The following is a 17,261-nucleotide window of genomic DNA, read 5'->3' on the forward strand; positions in this document are numbered from 1 at the left end:
ATCCACTAGGCCACCAGAACTCCCTGAAAGGTTAGGACTAGGCCTTGGGATCTTGGCCTGAGCTGGCGGGAGGTGATGTATGGGGTACTGGTGACTACGAACTGTAGAGACGTGCCTGTCCAGCTGTGAAGCACCCCTCACAGTCAAGAGGCAGCAGGCGGGCTTCTGCATCTGCTCAGGAAGGGACCAGGCTGGAGACTGAAGGGCCCACCCCCCTCCCAAATTATCCAAGTCTAGGAGTGGTGCATCTTCCTTCTCGCTCTTTAATCTCATTTGCTCCCCTGACACAGTTTCAGCTGTGCAGCCCCAGGCGCCAGCTCAGAAGGGGCATGGGAAGGGATAGGGGACCTGCCCAGGGGGCCCAGCCCCTGGGTCTGGCAGGGTGCCTCCTTCCCGCCCGCGGTCTCGGAGCCCCCCAAGGCCCCAGGTGAGGTATCCAAGCGGATAAATAAATAGGAACGGTCAGTGGTCGAGTGGGTCAGGCGGGTTTGTGGTCCGGGTGGCTTTTGAGCGTGTGGAACTTGACGCTGTCTAGCTTCTCGAAGCGCTTCCCACAGCGCTCGCACGTGAAGTTGTACTGCACCTCCGCCGTGTGCTTCTTCATGTGCCAGTTCAGGGATGCGCGCTGCCGGCACTGGTAGCCGCAGATCTCACACCTGCCAGCAGCGGGCAGTGTCAGAGAGGGTACTTGGAGCGTGGGGGGCCTGGGGATGAACCCAATTACCCGACTAGATGGTACCCCAAAGAGTTGGCACCACCTGGGGTAGGTACACAGGTGGGACTGGATGGAGGCTTGAGGGGCTGAGCCAGCCCTGGGTACCACCCCTTGGAGGGTCCTGGCCAGCAGCCCTCCCTCCCAGGCCTCACTCACTGCAGGGGTGTCTCTCCCGTGTGCGTGCGGCGGTGCACTTCTAGGTGGTTCTTCCTCTTAAAGGACTTCCCACAGGTCTCACAGGTGAATTCCCGGACACCTGGGGGTGATGGAGATGAGGGGCTGAGGGGGGGCTCTTTGGCGTCTTTGATGTGGTGCAGTCACGGGGAAGCAGGCTGGGATAAGCTGATGGGGCTGACGGCCAGCACGTGGTCAGCAGGCTGGCAGAACCCAGCCTGGCTGGCACTCTGGTTCTGGAGGGGCATGGGAGCTCCCCAGCTGGTGGTCCTGGGGCCCTTGTTTTCTGTGCTCGCCCTGGGCCTGACCTGAGTGGATGATCATGTGTCGCCGCAGGTGGTTGGACAGGTAGAACTTCTTGCCGCAGCCAGGGTGAGGGCACACTTTGGTCTTCCCTTTTCGATGTACCAGGTTGACGTGATTCTGTGGGTGAGAAGGGTGAGGACAGAGCTGTGGGTATGATGGGGTCCCTGTGGAGAGAGGTGAGGGCAGAAGGGTGGCAGGCTGAGGCCAAACTACCCAGGAAGAGGAACAAGGGGTCTTCTGTCCTGGGAGAGACTGCAGATCTGAGGGGCCCGACAACAGTCACTGAGCATGTACTCTGTGCTGGGCATCATCAATCTCTGACCCCTGGGAAACAGAGGCTCCAGAGGTTCTGAGGTTTGATGCTTCTACCACAGACGGGCAGTGGCAGGCTGGTGCTGTCACCCCCAGAGGGCTCTGACGATGCTCTATGTTGACCCCGGGGGCCTGGAGTACTGGAGTAGGCAGTCCTGAGTTGCGGCCTCCTTTTTTCCTGGATTCTTTAATGCACCAGAATGACTGGAGCTTGGCACTGCAGAGGTGCCTGGCACATACTAAAATAAATGCTCTTGGTGGCCTAGTGGCAGGAAGCTGCACTGCAATCCCAAAGGCATGTGGTTTGAATCTACCAGAAGCTCCACTGGAGGAGGGGCAATCTCCTCCTGTGCCAATCAGATCTGACTCGACGATGCAGAACAAGAAAAAAAAAGTGTTCACGTTTAATGAAAACATGCGTTGGCCAATTCATAGGCTTCTCTTTGTTGCAGGTGTGGGATGTCAAGACCCCATCTCTGTCCTCAGGTGCCCCATCCTGACCAATCCCTGGGTGCTCTACCAGTTCCACTCTGGAGCTCCAGCGACCTGGGACTTAAAGGCCAGCAGTGCCTGGGGGAGTGTGTGGCTTATCACAGACACAAACTATACATGCTGTGATGACCAGCCCCAGGAGCCTCCAATGTACTGTCCCCTCAACCAGTTCCATGGGCTACAACCCAGAGTCCTGAGTCAGCGCACAGGCTGCGGCACAGAAGCAGGGCCTCTGCCCCATGCTGCAGGTGGGGGCCTCACCTGGAAGCTGCTGAGGGCCACGTAGACCTGGCTGCAGCCCTCATAGGGGCAGTGGAACATCTCGAGCAGGCCGTCAGCGTCCATCACCCGTGAACGCTTGCTCCGTCGCCTCCTGAAAGGGGAAGGAGTCCTTGGAGTCATGGTGCCCATAGGAGACAGCGGAGAGCCTACCGGCTACCCCCCTGGCACGGTCCACCCACCCCAGGCACCCACTTCTCCGGCTCCTTGGGAATCTCGTAGATGATGGTGGACATGTCACTGCCATCCAGCTCGTCCCCATCCGCCTCTGCCTCAGGCTCTGTGCTCTCGGGCACTGTCGCCACCAGCTCTGCTAGCTCTGGGGCGTCCGGCTCCTCCTTCTCCTCCTTCTTGAGCACATACAGGTCCTCCTTCTCTAAGGGGTGGACACAGGCTGGGTGTCTGTGGGGCTGAAGGCTGTCCAGGAGCCCACTCCCAGAGTCCTGCCCCACCTCCCCCTTCCTGGAGCAGCACGGCTGCCAGACCTCTCTTGGTTTCGATGCCCGCCATGGTGGCGGTGTCCATGGTACCAGGCTGGCTGCCTTCTGGCTCTGTCTGGGTATAGGCTGCCACCCCCTCCATCATGGCACAGGGCACCTCTTCACCCAGGCCGCCGCCAGGGGCACTACTGCCTGCCGCCACGTTGAGGTGGATGCCCTCGGCCGTGAGGGCATCATAGCCTGGGCCTGCGATGATGATCACCTGTGACCCGGGTACCATGCCTGGCATGGGGCAGCTGGCCACCACCTCGCCCAACGCTTCCTGGGGCACGTTCTCAAAGAGGGCACCGGGACCTGCCCCCACTTGGACCGGCACTGGCACACACACCACCGTCTCCAGGGCGTCGGGCCCGCTGCTGGCTGGGTTGGGACACAAGGGGGTGCCCTGCTCGGCCAGGCTCTCCACATGGTGGACGTCGAAGGGGATGTGCATGCCCTCCTGAGTGAGGAGCCCGAGGCTGCCCGCCGGGCTGGTGGGGGTCACAGTTGTTGAGGCCTTGCTTTGCTGGCCTTCAGGAGGCTCCTCGGAGTCTGAGCCAGAGCCGGAGGAGTCGGAGCTGCCAGCCCCCAGGCCATTGCCTGCGGTGAGACAGAGAAGAGGGGAAAGTCACAGCAGCAGGAGCAATGGCTGGTGTCTGTTGAGAGCACATCAGGTACTAGGCACTCTGATCCCCTCACTGCCAACAACAAAAATGGTCCCTTCTCAGTGCCCACATACTCTAGTCACTCCACAGGCCTGCTCCCAGGAGCTGCTCTCCCAGCCTGTTCGCCTGAACCCTCTGGCGTCGTGCCCATCCTTGCAGCAACTCCGTCTCTTTCAAGCCTGGCTGCTCCTCAGTATTGGGGTGTCATATGCCACCTCTGCTCTGGGGTGCCTCCATGCTGAGCCCCGGCCTCTCACATCCCACTGTCTCCTGCACTGTGTTTCCCCATGGGGCCTCAGACTCAGCACAACCACTGACCCCTGAAGTTGCTCGAAACAGCCAGTATCCTCACAGCTGGCACCAGGCCAGCTGATGGCAGCTCTGTCCTGCCAAACGCTCAGATCCAAATGCTGGGGTTACCTGTGATGTCCCTCTTTTTTGTCACACCTGTCAGCGAAGGCCATTAATGCTGCATTCAAAGTCTATTAATATACCCTGTGCACACGGGCAACATGCCATCATCCTGTGCCAGGCCAGCGTGGTCGCTCCTCCCTGACCCCGTGCCCCTGCTCTCCCAGTCCAGTCTCCTGACTGTGGTCAGACAGAGCCAATGAACACCTGCTCAGCTCTCTCTCTCTCTCTCTCTCTCTCTCTCTCTCCAAATGAGATGCTCTTAGCACTTCCTGTTAAAGAGAAAGACCAGCTGACACCAAGCCAAGTTTCTTTTCCTTAGTATCATGGTAGACTACATCTCCCAGCATTTCTTGCGAATAGATATGGCTGTATGGCTGAGTCTTGACCAATGAAATGTGAGTGGAAGAGATCCTGCGTGGGTGTAGGTGATGGTCTGCCTCTGTCACTAACAGACAAGACAGGGGATGGCCCACAAGGGTGAGACCACTGGGAGGAAGCCAGCCTGCAGGCCAGGAGTGGCCACCATTGTGGTGGGGAACCACGTCCTGGGTGATGATGTTAGACTGGCGCTAACACCGCCTCATCAGCGCCCTGCCTAGCTCATTTGGCGAAGCAGCCAGAGTCCTCTGCACCAGTCCCCTGCACCGTCTGCTCATCACCCCCAGCCAACTCTCTTCCCACTGGCCCTCCCCCTGCACTCCAATCTCACAGGCTTCCCTGCTGGTGCTGGGAGACCAGAGGGGACCCTCTGCTGGGAGCTATCTTCCCTCTACGCTCTCATGGGGATCTTTCCTTCACACCTTCTGCAAAATAGTACTTTTTCAATGAGGTTGCTCACGTAGTACCCCTCCCCTCATTTTCTCTCCAGTACTTACCACCTTGCAGTATACCCTACATTTTACTTGTTTATTATTTTGTTTACTGTCTGCTTCCTTTCTAGAACTTAAACCCACAGGAGCAGCGATCCTTGTGCAGGGTCCTCTGGTGCCTAGAAGACTGCACGGCACAGTGAGTACTCATTGCAAGTCTGAATAAAAGATCAAATCCTCAGACCAGTGATGACATGCAGGTCAGAAGGAGCGAGTCTGCACCCAGGCACCTGCTGCTACATCCCCGCATGAAGAGACATGGGATCGGAAAAGTGGGCATGCTGAGTCACACCCATGACACAGCTAGGACCATACTTTCTGGAGACGACGTGTCCTCCACCATGAGGATCACGGTGCAGCACAGGCCCAGAACCAGACTGCAGGGCTCACATCTGGATGCCCACCTCCAGCTGTGTAACGAGGGCCGCTCTATTAACCTCTCCGTGGGCCTGGACAGTGGTAGCACCGACTCGGGCAGGGCATTCCGGGTGACTAGGAATTTGTATATACAAGGTTTTAGGATAGCACCGGTCCCAGGAAACACCCCGTACTGTTACCCATTATTGTTACTGTCCCTCGACAGTGAGTTCTTACCATTATCTCACATATCATTATTCTTTGTGAGGTAAGGATAAGATCTCACTGTCCTGGCGTCCTCAGGGTTGACTGAGGCCCTCAGCTGCACCTTAAAGGAAAGGCAGGTCATGCCTCCTGAGGTGACCTAGACAGGTGGGGACAGAGCTGGGCTTGTGAACTTCTCTCCAGATGATGCTGATAATCACAGCAGAAATGACTGTGCTCGGTATGCCGGGGGTGCTCCTGGCCCCACGCCCAGAGCTGGTAAATAGTGCCACATGAGGAGCCAGGGCTGGGCTGCGAGGGACCAGGGCAGGGATGGCTACTCACAGCTACCCCCCGGCGCCACTCACAGTGCCCACCGAGACCCGGCTAAGTGATCACAATGCTGATCTGTGAGTGCTCAGATCTGGCAGCCACTGTCGTCCAAAGTGGATCAGGTTCCCAGGGAGCCCCTCTGGGTGTAAGCCTAGCTCAGCCTGTGCCGTCACCAAGTGGACCAGACATGCTTCCTGGGTCTGTGTCTCCTTGCATGACTTCTGGGCTGGGGGAGGACTCAGGGTGGTCAGGGGCAGGGCCCAGAGTAAGGCCAGGGAAGAGGGCAGTGATGGGCAGGAAGACTGGCTGGTCTCAGGGCACAAGACAGTACAGCTGAGGGGCTGGCGACATGCTGGGAACTTGGCTGACGCACGATGGGATGGCCGTTGGCGAGGGTGGCCACCCGGAACACCTCTCGCCCACGGCTTCCCCTCCACCAGCTGGGATGCCACCTGCTCCGAGATGCCTGCCAGCACAGGCTCAGCCCCAGTGACTGACCCACCCTCAGCCCTGGCAGGACGCCTGGCAGCAGACCCCACACCCCTCCTCACAGCTGATGCCAAGCCCCTGAGGCAGGCCGGCCGGCCCACACCCCCACAGCGCCTCCTCTGCTTTCCAGCAGGGCCGACTGAGCCTGCTGAACTGAGTCACTCCTGGCCCCAAGCAGGCGGCAGTCATCCCCGTGGGTGACCAGCGTGGGATGTGGGGAGAGACAGTGAGAGATGGGAGGGGGAGCGATGGGAGGAAAGGCGAGAGGAGAGAGGGAAAAGGAAGGCCAAAGAAGGGAGACTGAGAGGAGAAAACCGAGGAAGAGTGGGGGCGAGAGAGCTGAGGAGGGCCTTGGGGTGTTGTGGGAAGAACTGGGCTGGGAGGAACATTTGGAAAGACAAAAGGGACAGAGGAGATGAGAGAGGAAGAGGAAGCAGAGAACAGTGCCTGTGGTGGGACCCCCACCAGCTCCGCACCGCGAGTCAGCCACCCAAGAGGGCCCCCAGCGCAGCCCTGCCTGTGACTGGCCTTGGGCAGGTGGCCCACCTGTCCCATGCTTCGTCTGCACTGTAACACGGGTGCACCCTGCTCCAGAAGGACTCAAACACCGAAAGCCCATGAAGCACTTGGCCTGGGCACGTCGCCCTCTATCCCCGGAGCCCAGGACCACAGCCGCTGCAGCCAGCAGCTCTTAGGCTGTCAAGGCCTTCGGGTGGGAGGTGGAGGGAGCCGTGCTGGGCTGTGCTTGGGAGGGGTGAGGATGCTGAAGGTGGCCACATCACACCCTCACCCTGCAGCCCACCTTTGTCGCTGTCGGGGTCGGAGTCGCTGAGTGGCTTTAGGGGTGAGTGCAGGTCTTGGAAATAGCGATGGCCGGCTTCGCACTGCCACACAGCCGTGGTGTACAGGCCGAAGGTGGGGTCCAGCTCGGTGAGGTGTGGCTCATATGGGCAGCGGTGTTTGTGGTCCTCGTACCAGATCACCACGTTCTTCAGGCAGTTGACGTTGCGCCGCCGCCCTGCGGACACGGGCCAGGCATGTGGTGAGGGCCGGTGCAGCAGGGCCCAGGTCCACCCAGGCCTCGTGGGCCCTGAGGACCTGAATCACTTCCTATGCCTGTCTAGGCCTGCCCCCACTGTACAGACAAGGAGAGTGGAGCTCAGAGCAGTTAGGGACACTCTGGGACTCCACTGCAGGCTCACAGTGTAAGCTATTTGTTACTGCTCTAATCACCAGCGCCTCCTTCCTGGACTGGGGACACTCCCTTCTCCCCAGTTCCCGTCTCTGCAGTCAGCGCACATCACTCTTCTCTGCAGAGCCATCTGGAGTTTAAGGACTAAGGTGTGCCTGATCAAAGTCATGGTCTTTTCAATTGCTTCATATGCATCTGAAGGTTGGGCAGTGAATCAGACAGACAGAGGAACTGATGCCTTCGAACTGTGGTGCTGGCAGAGTACTGAACACCCCATGGACTGCCAAAAGAGCAAACAGGGAAGCACAACCAGGGTGCCACTTAGAGGGAAGGACGGTGAAAGTCCGTCTCATCTGCTTTGGACATCTTGTCAGGAGGGGACATCCCCGGAAGACATCCTGCACAGCAGAGGGGAAGGTCTGATCTGCTGTTCACAGAGTCCCTCTGAGTCAGCTGACTTGGTGGCACCTAACAACAGTTCCCACCTCAGAGGAGAGCTCAGGTCCTAACTGTAACCTACAGGCCCTGCTCTCAGCTGCCATCCCAGAGGGCCTGAAAGGTGGAGCTGCAGCCCGGGCCCAGGACCTCCAACCCAGCATCCTGAGGGCGTGGTCAACACCTAGACTGGCCTGTGGGCACTGCTCACTGCCCAGATGGTCTCAGAGAAGAGGATTCCGTTCAAGGCTCGGGAGCTAATGCACTTGGTTCTGCTGAGCTCTGCACTCATGCAGTGCCTGCGACCCCTTCTCGCTCTCCAGTTTCACTTGTAGTAGAAATGTTCACTAAGTTCCAGTCCCACCTGAGGTTTAGGAATGACTACTACTGCTCGCTGCCTTTGCATTCAGATGAACTCACAGCTGACCCTTCACTGGGCTCCTGAGGCTCCCCATCCCACAGCAGGAGACTGTCCGTCTTTGTCCCTGGGAGCCAGAGGTGTGACCTTCAGGACAACCCCCTAAGGGTCAGGCCACAGATAACATATATGCTAAGTTTCTCAGGTTCAGATGAATAGGAATTCTATCCCAGTAGGAAACACAGCTAATGTCTCTCCCATATTTGATTAAGATGATTTAGCAGATGAGATTTTAGCTGTGGAACTGACTACATATTTGAGATGATGTGATGGGGTGGATGTGTCCTGTATATCACAAGGACATGAACTTTAGGGGGCAAAAGGGAAATACAATGGATTTACTTGTGTTCCCCTAAAATATGTGCTGTCAACTCCAACTTCTATGCCTGTAGTTATAACTCATTTAGGAAAAGACTGTTAAATTACTGAGACAGGATTAGTGTGTGTGTAGATACATTTTAAAGCAATCTTCTTGAGGTGTAAGACTGAACAAGCCAGTAAAGCAGCAGAGACAGGGAAAAGATGCCAATGCATGTGTGGATTGCCCAGGAGCTCAGAGAGACATGCAGAGAGAAGGCCTCCCTTGAACAGACACCTTGGAACCGAACTTTTAGCCTCCTAAACTGTGAGAAAAGAAATGTGTTTGCTCAAGGCACTTACTTGTGGGATTTCTGTTACAGGACCACAGGAGAACTCAGCCTCTCATCCACCCCCCAGCCACACTGGTCTCCTCGCTGCTTCTCCACAAGTGCGGTCCCACAACGGGGCCTGTGCGAGGCTGTGCCCTCGTTCCTCATGCACTGCCCATGTGCGCTCCTCGGGGAGGTTCCTGACCTCACTCTGCATCACCCTGCTGTGCTTTTCCTCTAGTAGCACCTAGATGTCACCTGATGGTGATTTTCTTTTTCCTCAACTAAACACCAGCTCCCAAGGGCAGGGACATTTGTCTGCCTTGCTCCTGCTGTATGTCGAGGGCCAGTGCAGGGCTGGGAGACAGGCGGCACTCTGAACACCTGCGGGATGAGTTCATGCTATGAGGGAGCGGGCATGGTGGAGTGAGATGCTTCTGCCACTTCCCAGCGGTAACTCCAAGTTAAGTGACTGGGCTTCTCTGAACTCAGCTGCTGTCTCTGAGTCAGAGGAGACAAAGGATGCTAGGGATGGGGGGCCATTGATAGGGCATGGACAGGGTCAGGCATGTGTTGGGTACTCCAGCAGTGGTTCCAGAGACTTGTGTGGCTGAGGGGAAGAAGTGCGTACCCTCATCAGAAGGGGCGAAGGAGGGCCCAGTGGCCTCTGCCATCACCAGCAGCCGCCTGTTCAGCCCAGCACTTGACCTCTGTATCTTATTCCCAATGGTGTTACCTTCTGTGATAACTCATGGTGTCATACCTCCCATGGGCTAGGCTGGTGGGTGAATTCCCCCACTGTGGGCAGAGCTGCCTGGCCCCACTTTGCTGTGCAGCCTTGCCACTTCCACAACCCCTTCAGTTCTCTCTCCCACCGAACAAGGAGACCCTCCTTCCCACCCAGATGGCAGGTGCTGGAGCCTGCTCACCCACTAGCACTCTGACTGTAAGCTAATAAGTAGAGAGAACAAATTACCTCTCCAGGTAGTGGGGTGACATCAACCCTACTGATACCACTGCTCTGGTGCCCCCCAACACCAGCATCACTTGTCTACCATCACAACCACCATAGAATCAGTGTCACTTCACACCCAATGACTCCCCCTAGTGACATCACTGCCACCCCTACCACGTGTGATCTGAGGGTCACAGATAGCTCAAGCCCCCCTGAAGAACTGTGAGAAGAGGGGTGTGTTGCCACCAGATGTCCCCCCTTGGACTATCCCCCATTCAGCCCCAGGGTGCCAAGGCCAGGCTGGGCCAGCTGCCCAGAATAAGGGTTCAGGCCTCTCACTGATGGCCTGCACTCATGGCTTTCAGGTCTGGCACACACCATGCCCTGCAGACCTTTGCATAAGCTGCCCCCACCTGCATGGACCACAGGGGACACGCACAACTAGGGGGTGAGGTCTGGCTCTGCTGCTGTACAGCGTGGGGCCAGGGTTCTGCCTTGGGAGGCTCGGTTTCTCTGTGCTCAATGGGGATGACAAGGGCACTCTCAGGGCACACCGCGCGGCCCACACATGCACAGGGAATCATCCTGCTCCCCGCTGGGCCTACCCTGTCTTCTCACCAGACTGAGTGCTGTTCTACCTGGCGCAGGGCACATGTAAGCCCTTGGGACAACATGGGAAGAGCAGGTGAGCAAGCGAACGACGGAACAAGGCCCCCTAGGTCCCAGGGGCTGCAGATCTACTTACTTTTCTTCCTCTTTGGCTTTTTGGGGACTTGCTCCCAAGGCTTCCTGCAACAGAGAGAAGCAGTGAGGGGTGCGAGCAGGGGCAAAGGCTGGGCCAGCCTCCTGACAGGAGATAAACACTGAGAGGTGATGGCAACTCCGCCTGTGTTAGTCCTGCTCTGGGGGGATGCCTGGGCAGGGAGCGGTAATTAGCTCCTGGTTACCAGCATGTACCCCACTTAGTAGAGTGCCAGCACTGCCTCTGTGGACACAGCGGCCACGAAGGGGGCTGAGCATCACCACCCATCTCACTGGGCAAGAAGCTGAGGAAACCGAGAAGGGGAAAGCCATAGAGGTAATGGCAGAGAGTGGAGAAGTCAGAGAGGAGGTACAGAAAGTTAGGATGGTGAGCAGACACCTCCAGCAGGCCCTCCAATCCCCATCCCTAGGGTGCACTCCTGGGTAATCCTCTCCCACTGCTCACTGAATATGATAGTCCCTAGTTCCTGGGATTTGTGACTCCGAATCAATCAAAAGAGACGGGAATGAACTGGCCTCATCAGGGGAGTCCCTAACAAGACGTGACTTCCCTAATACAGGTTCTTTGTGGTTTGTGAGCAATCACATCAGATTTTAGACCCAGTAAAGGAGTGAGGAAGAGGTGTGTGAGCATGGAGGACATGTCTGACCTCACGGGAACTGGTTTTCCCATGTTGCTGTTGTTGACAGGGACAGTTCCCCTTTGTGAAGTCAGTCAAGGTCGGATATGGTCATCTTCACGCTGCCTTTGCTCTGTTTACACCCTTGATAAAGTCAGACACTCAAAGTTGAGAAGATGAGTGGCATCCAGAGGGGGCCATGTGGCGAGGATCTCAATTCCCCCATCAGAAGGAAATGAAATGAGCCCACAACCTGAGAGAGTGTGGTACCCACCTCCATAGGTGAACCTGTGGATGGAGATGCACCAGCTGACACCTCTGCTTTAGCCTGGTGAGACACCCAGCAGAAGACCAGCTATATGTGCCAGCCTCCTGTCCTTGAGTGTGAGCGCGTCAGCTCGTGTGGTCTGAAGCTGCTGTTTGTGGTCATATGTTATGCAACAACAGCAACTGAATACGGCGGCCTCAGAAGCGGTGTACCAGGCGGGGGCTGTGTAACTAAGCATGCCCATCCCGGAGGGCTGCCTCTGCTAAGGGGCTCAGTGCTGCCTCCAAAGCTAGACCTCCCACTTCTGGGCCCTTCTGCTTTGTCTGTGGCTCTGCACCGTGATCTCACGCCCCAGCGTGCACACGGCTGGGCCGGCAGGCTAGGAGCCTGAGGCCCCCACACGGCATGGCCTCTGCAGAACCCCTGCTTGGCCCACGAGGGGCTTCCTCACTCCCTTCTCGCCACAGGCTTCTGAGATGACCTCAGCCAGCTACCTCCTTCTCCTTGCCCTTCCCCTTCTGTGATACAACCACAAGCTTCATAATCTTGGGAAAGTGATCTCACCTTCTGGTGCTTCAGTTTCCCCCATCTGTAGCACGTTCCCCATGGGGTAGGCTGGAGGTCGGTGCATTGTACGGAGCCTTGGTACAGCCCTAAGCACTCAGTAATGCGCAGCACATGGCAGAGATGGCCCCTGGCTTTTCCTAACCCCAGAGCCAGCCCCCTTCTACCCTCTCACATGGCCAGGGTGGGAGCTGGAGCTGCGCTCTGTCCACAAATCTCCAAGAGCCGCTCCAGTATCCCCCATCACCTCCCCTAGATAAACTCTCTGCCCCCACCCAGCCTGAAAACAGATCTGTTCCTGACCCCACGTGTGGCCTCTGAGAACCCCTTTGGAGATTCTCTTCCCTGATGCTCAGTCTTGGGGGGACTTCTGCCCCTTACAATGGTCTCCCACCTCCAAGGGTCCACACTGTCTAAGTCCAAGTGCTCACAGGTATTTCCACCTGCTCGTGGTCCTGTCAGACAAGGGTTAGGAACGCCATGCCATAAAACCAACTGGCTGCGTGACCTCAGACAGGTGTCATCCACTCTGAGCCTCAGTTTCTTCATGTGTGAAGTGAAACTCATTAAACAGTACTACACACAGAGTTGCCTGCTGGGGAGATTAAACAAGGTCAAAGAAGCACAGGTGGCAAACACACATTCTTACCCTAAAGTAGCCATTTTCTCATCTGACTGTCCACTTCTCCGAGTTCTGACAACCCACTGGCACAGCAGAGCCCACGCCTGTCTGAGGACCAGGTAGCTGGGGTTTCCTTCAGTGGCAATACCTCCTGTTCTCTTCTGCTGTACATTTGCCCTCTTTACTCAATGTTCCCACCAGCCCCCAAACATGTCGTGCTGACATACACATCCTAACCCAACCACCTATTTTTTTCCTTCCTACCTCCAACCTTTACCTAATCCTTCCTGCCTCCCTGCCTTGGCCCCTCACTGCCCGGCCAGTCTCCATAGGTTGTCTCCACTTCCTCCCAGTCTCTCCTGATCTTCTCAGTCAGGGTCCTTCTCAACCATGTCACAGCCTGCCTTGCCACGCTCACAGGGTCCAGCCCATGCTCGTCTGGGCTCAGCACATGGAAGGAATGTGCAGGACCCTTCCTGTGGCTTCAGGGATGCTGCCTTCCCTGGTACCTTCCTCACCTCCCAGACCCCCTGAGGGAGGTGGTCGGACCCAGCTCAGACCTAGTGTTCTTAGTGATAGTGGTTCCTGCACAACTTCTACTTCTCCTGGTGACCCCCACATTCAGACCCCACCTGGCCCTTTCTGCACTCTGGCACCACAGTCCAACCACCTCCTCTAAAGTACATCAAGCTGTCATCTTGTCCCCTAACCTTAGCTAACAGCAGCCACCACTTTCTGTACATTTAATAGCAGCAGCGTCTGGGGAGTATGTGACAGGAGGGCTCACACACATTCAGGTGGCGGCCCAAGCCCCTAGAAAGTGATTAAGTGCTGTCAAGTTAAGTACGAATCAAAGTGACACTATGAACAACAGAGCTGAGCTCTGTCCTATCCTATGCCTATCATCCTTGGCACATGGAGTCCACTGCCGCAGACACTGTATCCAATCTATCTCACTGGTGGTCTTCCTCTTCTTCACTGACCCTCCACCTTTCCAAGCATGATGTCCCTTTCCAAGGAATTGTTGTTATGTGCTGTCAAGTCGCTTGCGACTCATAGGGACCCTATGTAGAACAGCCCTAAACTCTGCTCTGTCCTGTGCCAATTGCACTGTCTCTGACATACCCATCCTGATTACCCCAATCACTGAATCGGTCCACCTATTAGAGGGCCTTCCTCTCCTGCGCTGTCCCTCCACCCTCCCAAGCATGATGTTTCTCTCCAAGGACCGGGACCGGTCCCTCCTTACAACATGTCCAAAATATGTCAGACAAAGCCTCAGAATCCTTGCCTCCAAGGAGCAGCCTGCTTTAACCCTCTCCAGGATGAATCTGTTTGTTTTCTTAGCAGTTCATGGTACCCTCAATATTCTTCTCCAGCACCACAGTTCAAAGGCATCAATTCTTCTATCCTCCTTGGTCATTGTCCAACTCTCTGACGCATAACATGTGATTGCAAAGACCATGGCCCGTAACAGATGCACTTTAGTCTCCAGAGAGACACCATTGCTCTTCAGTATTTTGGAGAGGTCCCTAACAGCAGACTTTCCCATCTCAATACATCTTTTAATTTCCTGGCTGCTGTTGCCAAGAGTGTTAACTGTGGAGCCAAGCAAACTGAAGTTGTGAACAATCTCAATCTCTTCCCCATCCATCCTGATGCTGCCAATTGGTCCAGTGCTGAGAATCTTTGTCTTCAAGGAATAGCTCCCCTTAATACCATGTTCAAAAGATGTGAGAAGATTCACCATTGCCTCCAAGGAACACTCTGGTTGCACTTCTGTTTAACTTCCATCCCACCCTGACCTGAGCCTTCCAGCCACACACTCCCCAGAGGCTGCTTCTTTTAAACAGAAGTTAGATCATGTCTCTCATGCAAAATCCTACACTTTAAAAAAACGACGAAAGGACTACCAGGGCTCCACCCCACTGGGAGGAAAAAGGAGCTCTCTCCATTGCCTGGGATACCCTTCATATTATACATGTCACTTCCCTGCCCTCCCCTCTTCTGCTCTCTCTCTTCACCTGCTCTCCATGCACACATCTCCTGACTGTCCTCCAAGGCCTGCCTCAGGACCTCTGCATTGCTGTTCTTCATCTTGCACGTTCTACCTTCTCTTTGCTTCCCTCTGGTCTTTACACAAGCACGCTACTTCAATTTCCTGCTCCTACTTCTGATTGCTATTTCCCTGTTCCACTTTCACAGTTTCCCATAGCCCCTACTATTCTATAATGCACTATGTAATCTTTTCTACATAATCTAATTTTGCCCCCCACCCCCACCCCTGGTCTGTCTCCTCATCCCCAGGGGAAAAAAGAAAGTCAGCTTCTTAAGGCTGGGATCTTTTTTTTGTTCCTAGTGCCCACCATGTGCAGACACTCAAAACATTTCTTAAGGGGAGCTCTGGTGGCCTAGTGGCAAGAAGCTGCACTGCAATCTCAGAGATATGCGGTTCAAATCCACAGGATGCTTTGCCGGAGAAGGAGGGGCCATTTCCTTCTGTACCAGTCAGATCCAATTTGACGGTACACGCACAGAGAAAATAATAAAATTAAAACAAACAAACAAATTTAAAAAACATTTCTTAAACAAATGAATGAAAAGGACATTACAAATTCCACAACTATCTGTCTCTTTTCCCACTGGCAGCCAGGAAGCTGTAAGGCAAGCTATGGCTCACTCTCCCCTCCTTCTTTCTTCATGTCTCTTGGAGTTCTCTGGCCAGGTTTTGGCACACTCACATCATGCCACAAAACTGCCCTGGTCACACTCTCAGTGGCCTCTGCCTCACTTGATCTGGTCGCGTTGACCCTAGCTCCACCGTGCCCCTTGTTGTCATTTCTTTAACACTGATTTTGTCCTTGCTTTACAGCGCTTGAATGGGAATCCTTCCAGGTTTAAGGCAGATTAAAGATAACACAGTTCTAGCTCTCATGGTGTCTCCTCCTCAAAGGAGAGCCCCACTCAGGTCAGTGTCATCTCTTGACTAGTTACCTGATCCCAGGGCGAGACTTCTGTACACACTGCCTGGTAATCCCGAGTCCTACAGGACCACACTGGCCAGGTTTAAAAACAAGCTCAAAACAAGCTTCTGCAAATATAGCCTTTGGCTTGGGAACTGCTAGTTCTCTGGCTGCTGGTTCTCAGCCTAAGTTATACACCCAGGTTTCTCTGAAGGCTTTTATGGAAAAAAAAAAATACAGAGTCTACTAACTCACCTCAAATATGTAACCAGAAACCCAACAATGGGGCATTGGTTTGAGATTCTAACCACTTTTAAAGTTATACCGGTGGACACTCAGCTGCTACTACTGAAAATCTAGATGTAAGATTGTACAGAAGAAATCTTGACCAAAATGTGGGAGGAAGAAAGGAACAGAATTTTACATTTTCACAGACCCTATGTTTTCTGGAGCCACGGAGGCTGGAGGAATCCTTAAATCTAATCCCCTGAGACAGTCTTCAGTCTTAAGCCAAAAATACTGAACTAATGAAAATCTCTACCATGGGCATTATTCCCTTTAAGAACTATGTATATGATGGCATCAAAGTGACAACAGCAACTCAGAACATTAGATGGAAACTTCAGGGGACGGTGTTTGTTGTTACGTCCCATTGAGTAAAAACTGACTCAAAGCTGGCCCTTCCAATGCATCTTTAGAGGCTGTAAATGATATGGGAAGAGATTGCCCTGAAGCAGCAGGTGGATTCCAACTGTCTGCCTTTGAGTTAGCAGTGATATTTTTTACCCACAAGGCCACCAGGAAGCAGGTAGTTTATGTTCATGGGGGACGAACAGTTCAGATAAGGAGGCAAAAGCGAATAACTCAGCTGTCACTGTGACACAGTGTCACTGAACTGGACGCACTAGAACTACTGAAGTGGTCTGTATTTTGCTGCGTATATTCTCAACAAAAACAAAGTCCACCTCAACTTTCAAAGGGCTTATTTCTTGCTGCTGTATATAAACTGAACTGCCACTACGTGTATCATAGGGGAGAGCAGGTTGGCAGGATCTAGATGGTTCTTGACTCTCAGAATCTTCCCTTCAAGGAGAAATAACCAAAAGCTCATGCACGTGAAAACGCGGGGCAGAGCAGGGATTTTATTGTTATTCTGCTTGTGATACAGAATAAGATCTACTCGATGCCATTCTAAGGCTTTTGCCTATTTTAATGAATGCTCACTCAATTTCTGAGGCAGAAAAGTACAAACTCCACCCACATCACTCATTCTCAATACTGAGACGTGGCAACCAGGGCTTCCCCTTCACCTGGGGCTTCCCTAAGGCTAAGGCGATTCCCTGGTATCAGAGGTTTAGAGTTTAGTCTGAATTGTGAAGGGTCTCTGGGTGTGTGGAGACTAGTGTTGTGCAAAGGAGGTTAGGCAAAGCTCCAGGAAAGGGACGGGGGTCGGGTGACCCTGTGTGTCAAGGCACAGGCCCAGGGAATGGGCCCGGGTGACCCAGCGTGTCCAGGGACAGGAATCCTGAGGTCTCAGGGGGCGGGGCCACCTGTCCAGGGACTGGGCGTCCAGAACGCCTGGAGGCGGGGCCTCGCCACGATTGGGCAAATCAGAGACGGGGAGGGCGGGGCCGGGGTCCAGGAGGCGGGCCGAGGAGCGGAGCGCTTCTCTAGGATTGGGCAGTTGGAGCGACGGGGCCGGGGCCTCGAGCACGGGGCGCCCGGGGACCGGTAGCCCGAGACCC

At 54.9% G+C, this 17,261-nt stretch overlaps 1 protein-coding gene across 1 annotated transcript in view; it reads right to left on the reverse strand.

The window, feature by feature from the left end:
• Nucleotides 1-478: 478 nt before the first annotated feature.
• ZNF653 (zinc finger protein 653) overlaps nucleotides 479-17,261 on the reverse strand; it is a 17,254-nt gene continuing 471 nt past the window's right edge. Inside the window, exons 2-10 of the mRNA XM_006898857.1 lie at nucleotides 10,463-10,506; nucleotides 6,891-7,106; nucleotides 5,172-5,174; nucleotides 2,764-3,357; nucleotides 2,474-2,654; nucleotides 2,261-2,372; nucleotides 1,198-1,312; nucleotides 872-971; nucleotides 479-656 (exon numbers count right to left, since the gene is read on the reverse strand). Of these exons, the coding sequence (XP_006898919.1) occupies nucleotides 479-656; nucleotides 872-971; nucleotides 1,198-1,312; nucleotides 2,261-2,372; nucleotides 2,474-2,654; nucleotides 2,764-3,357; nucleotides 5,172-5,174; nucleotides 6,891-7,106; nucleotides 10,463-10,506 (1,543 nt within the window). The remainder of the gene's footprint in view (nucleotides 657-871; nucleotides 972-1,197; nucleotides 1,313-2,260; nucleotides 2,373-2,473; nucleotides 2,655-2,763; nucleotides 3,358-5,171; nucleotides 5,175-6,890; nucleotides 7,107-10,462; nucleotides 10,507-17,261) is intronic.

Source organism: Elephantulus edwardii, unplaced genomic scaffold, assembly GCF_000299155.1.
Source record: "Elephantulus edwardii isolate Elephantulus edwardi_28Jun2011 unplaced genomic scaffold, EleEdw1.0 scaffold00237, whole genome shotgun sequence".
Classification (NCBI taxonomy): Eukaryota; Metazoa; Chordata; class Mammalia; order Macroscelidea; family Macroscelididae; genus Elephantulus; species Elephantulus edwardii.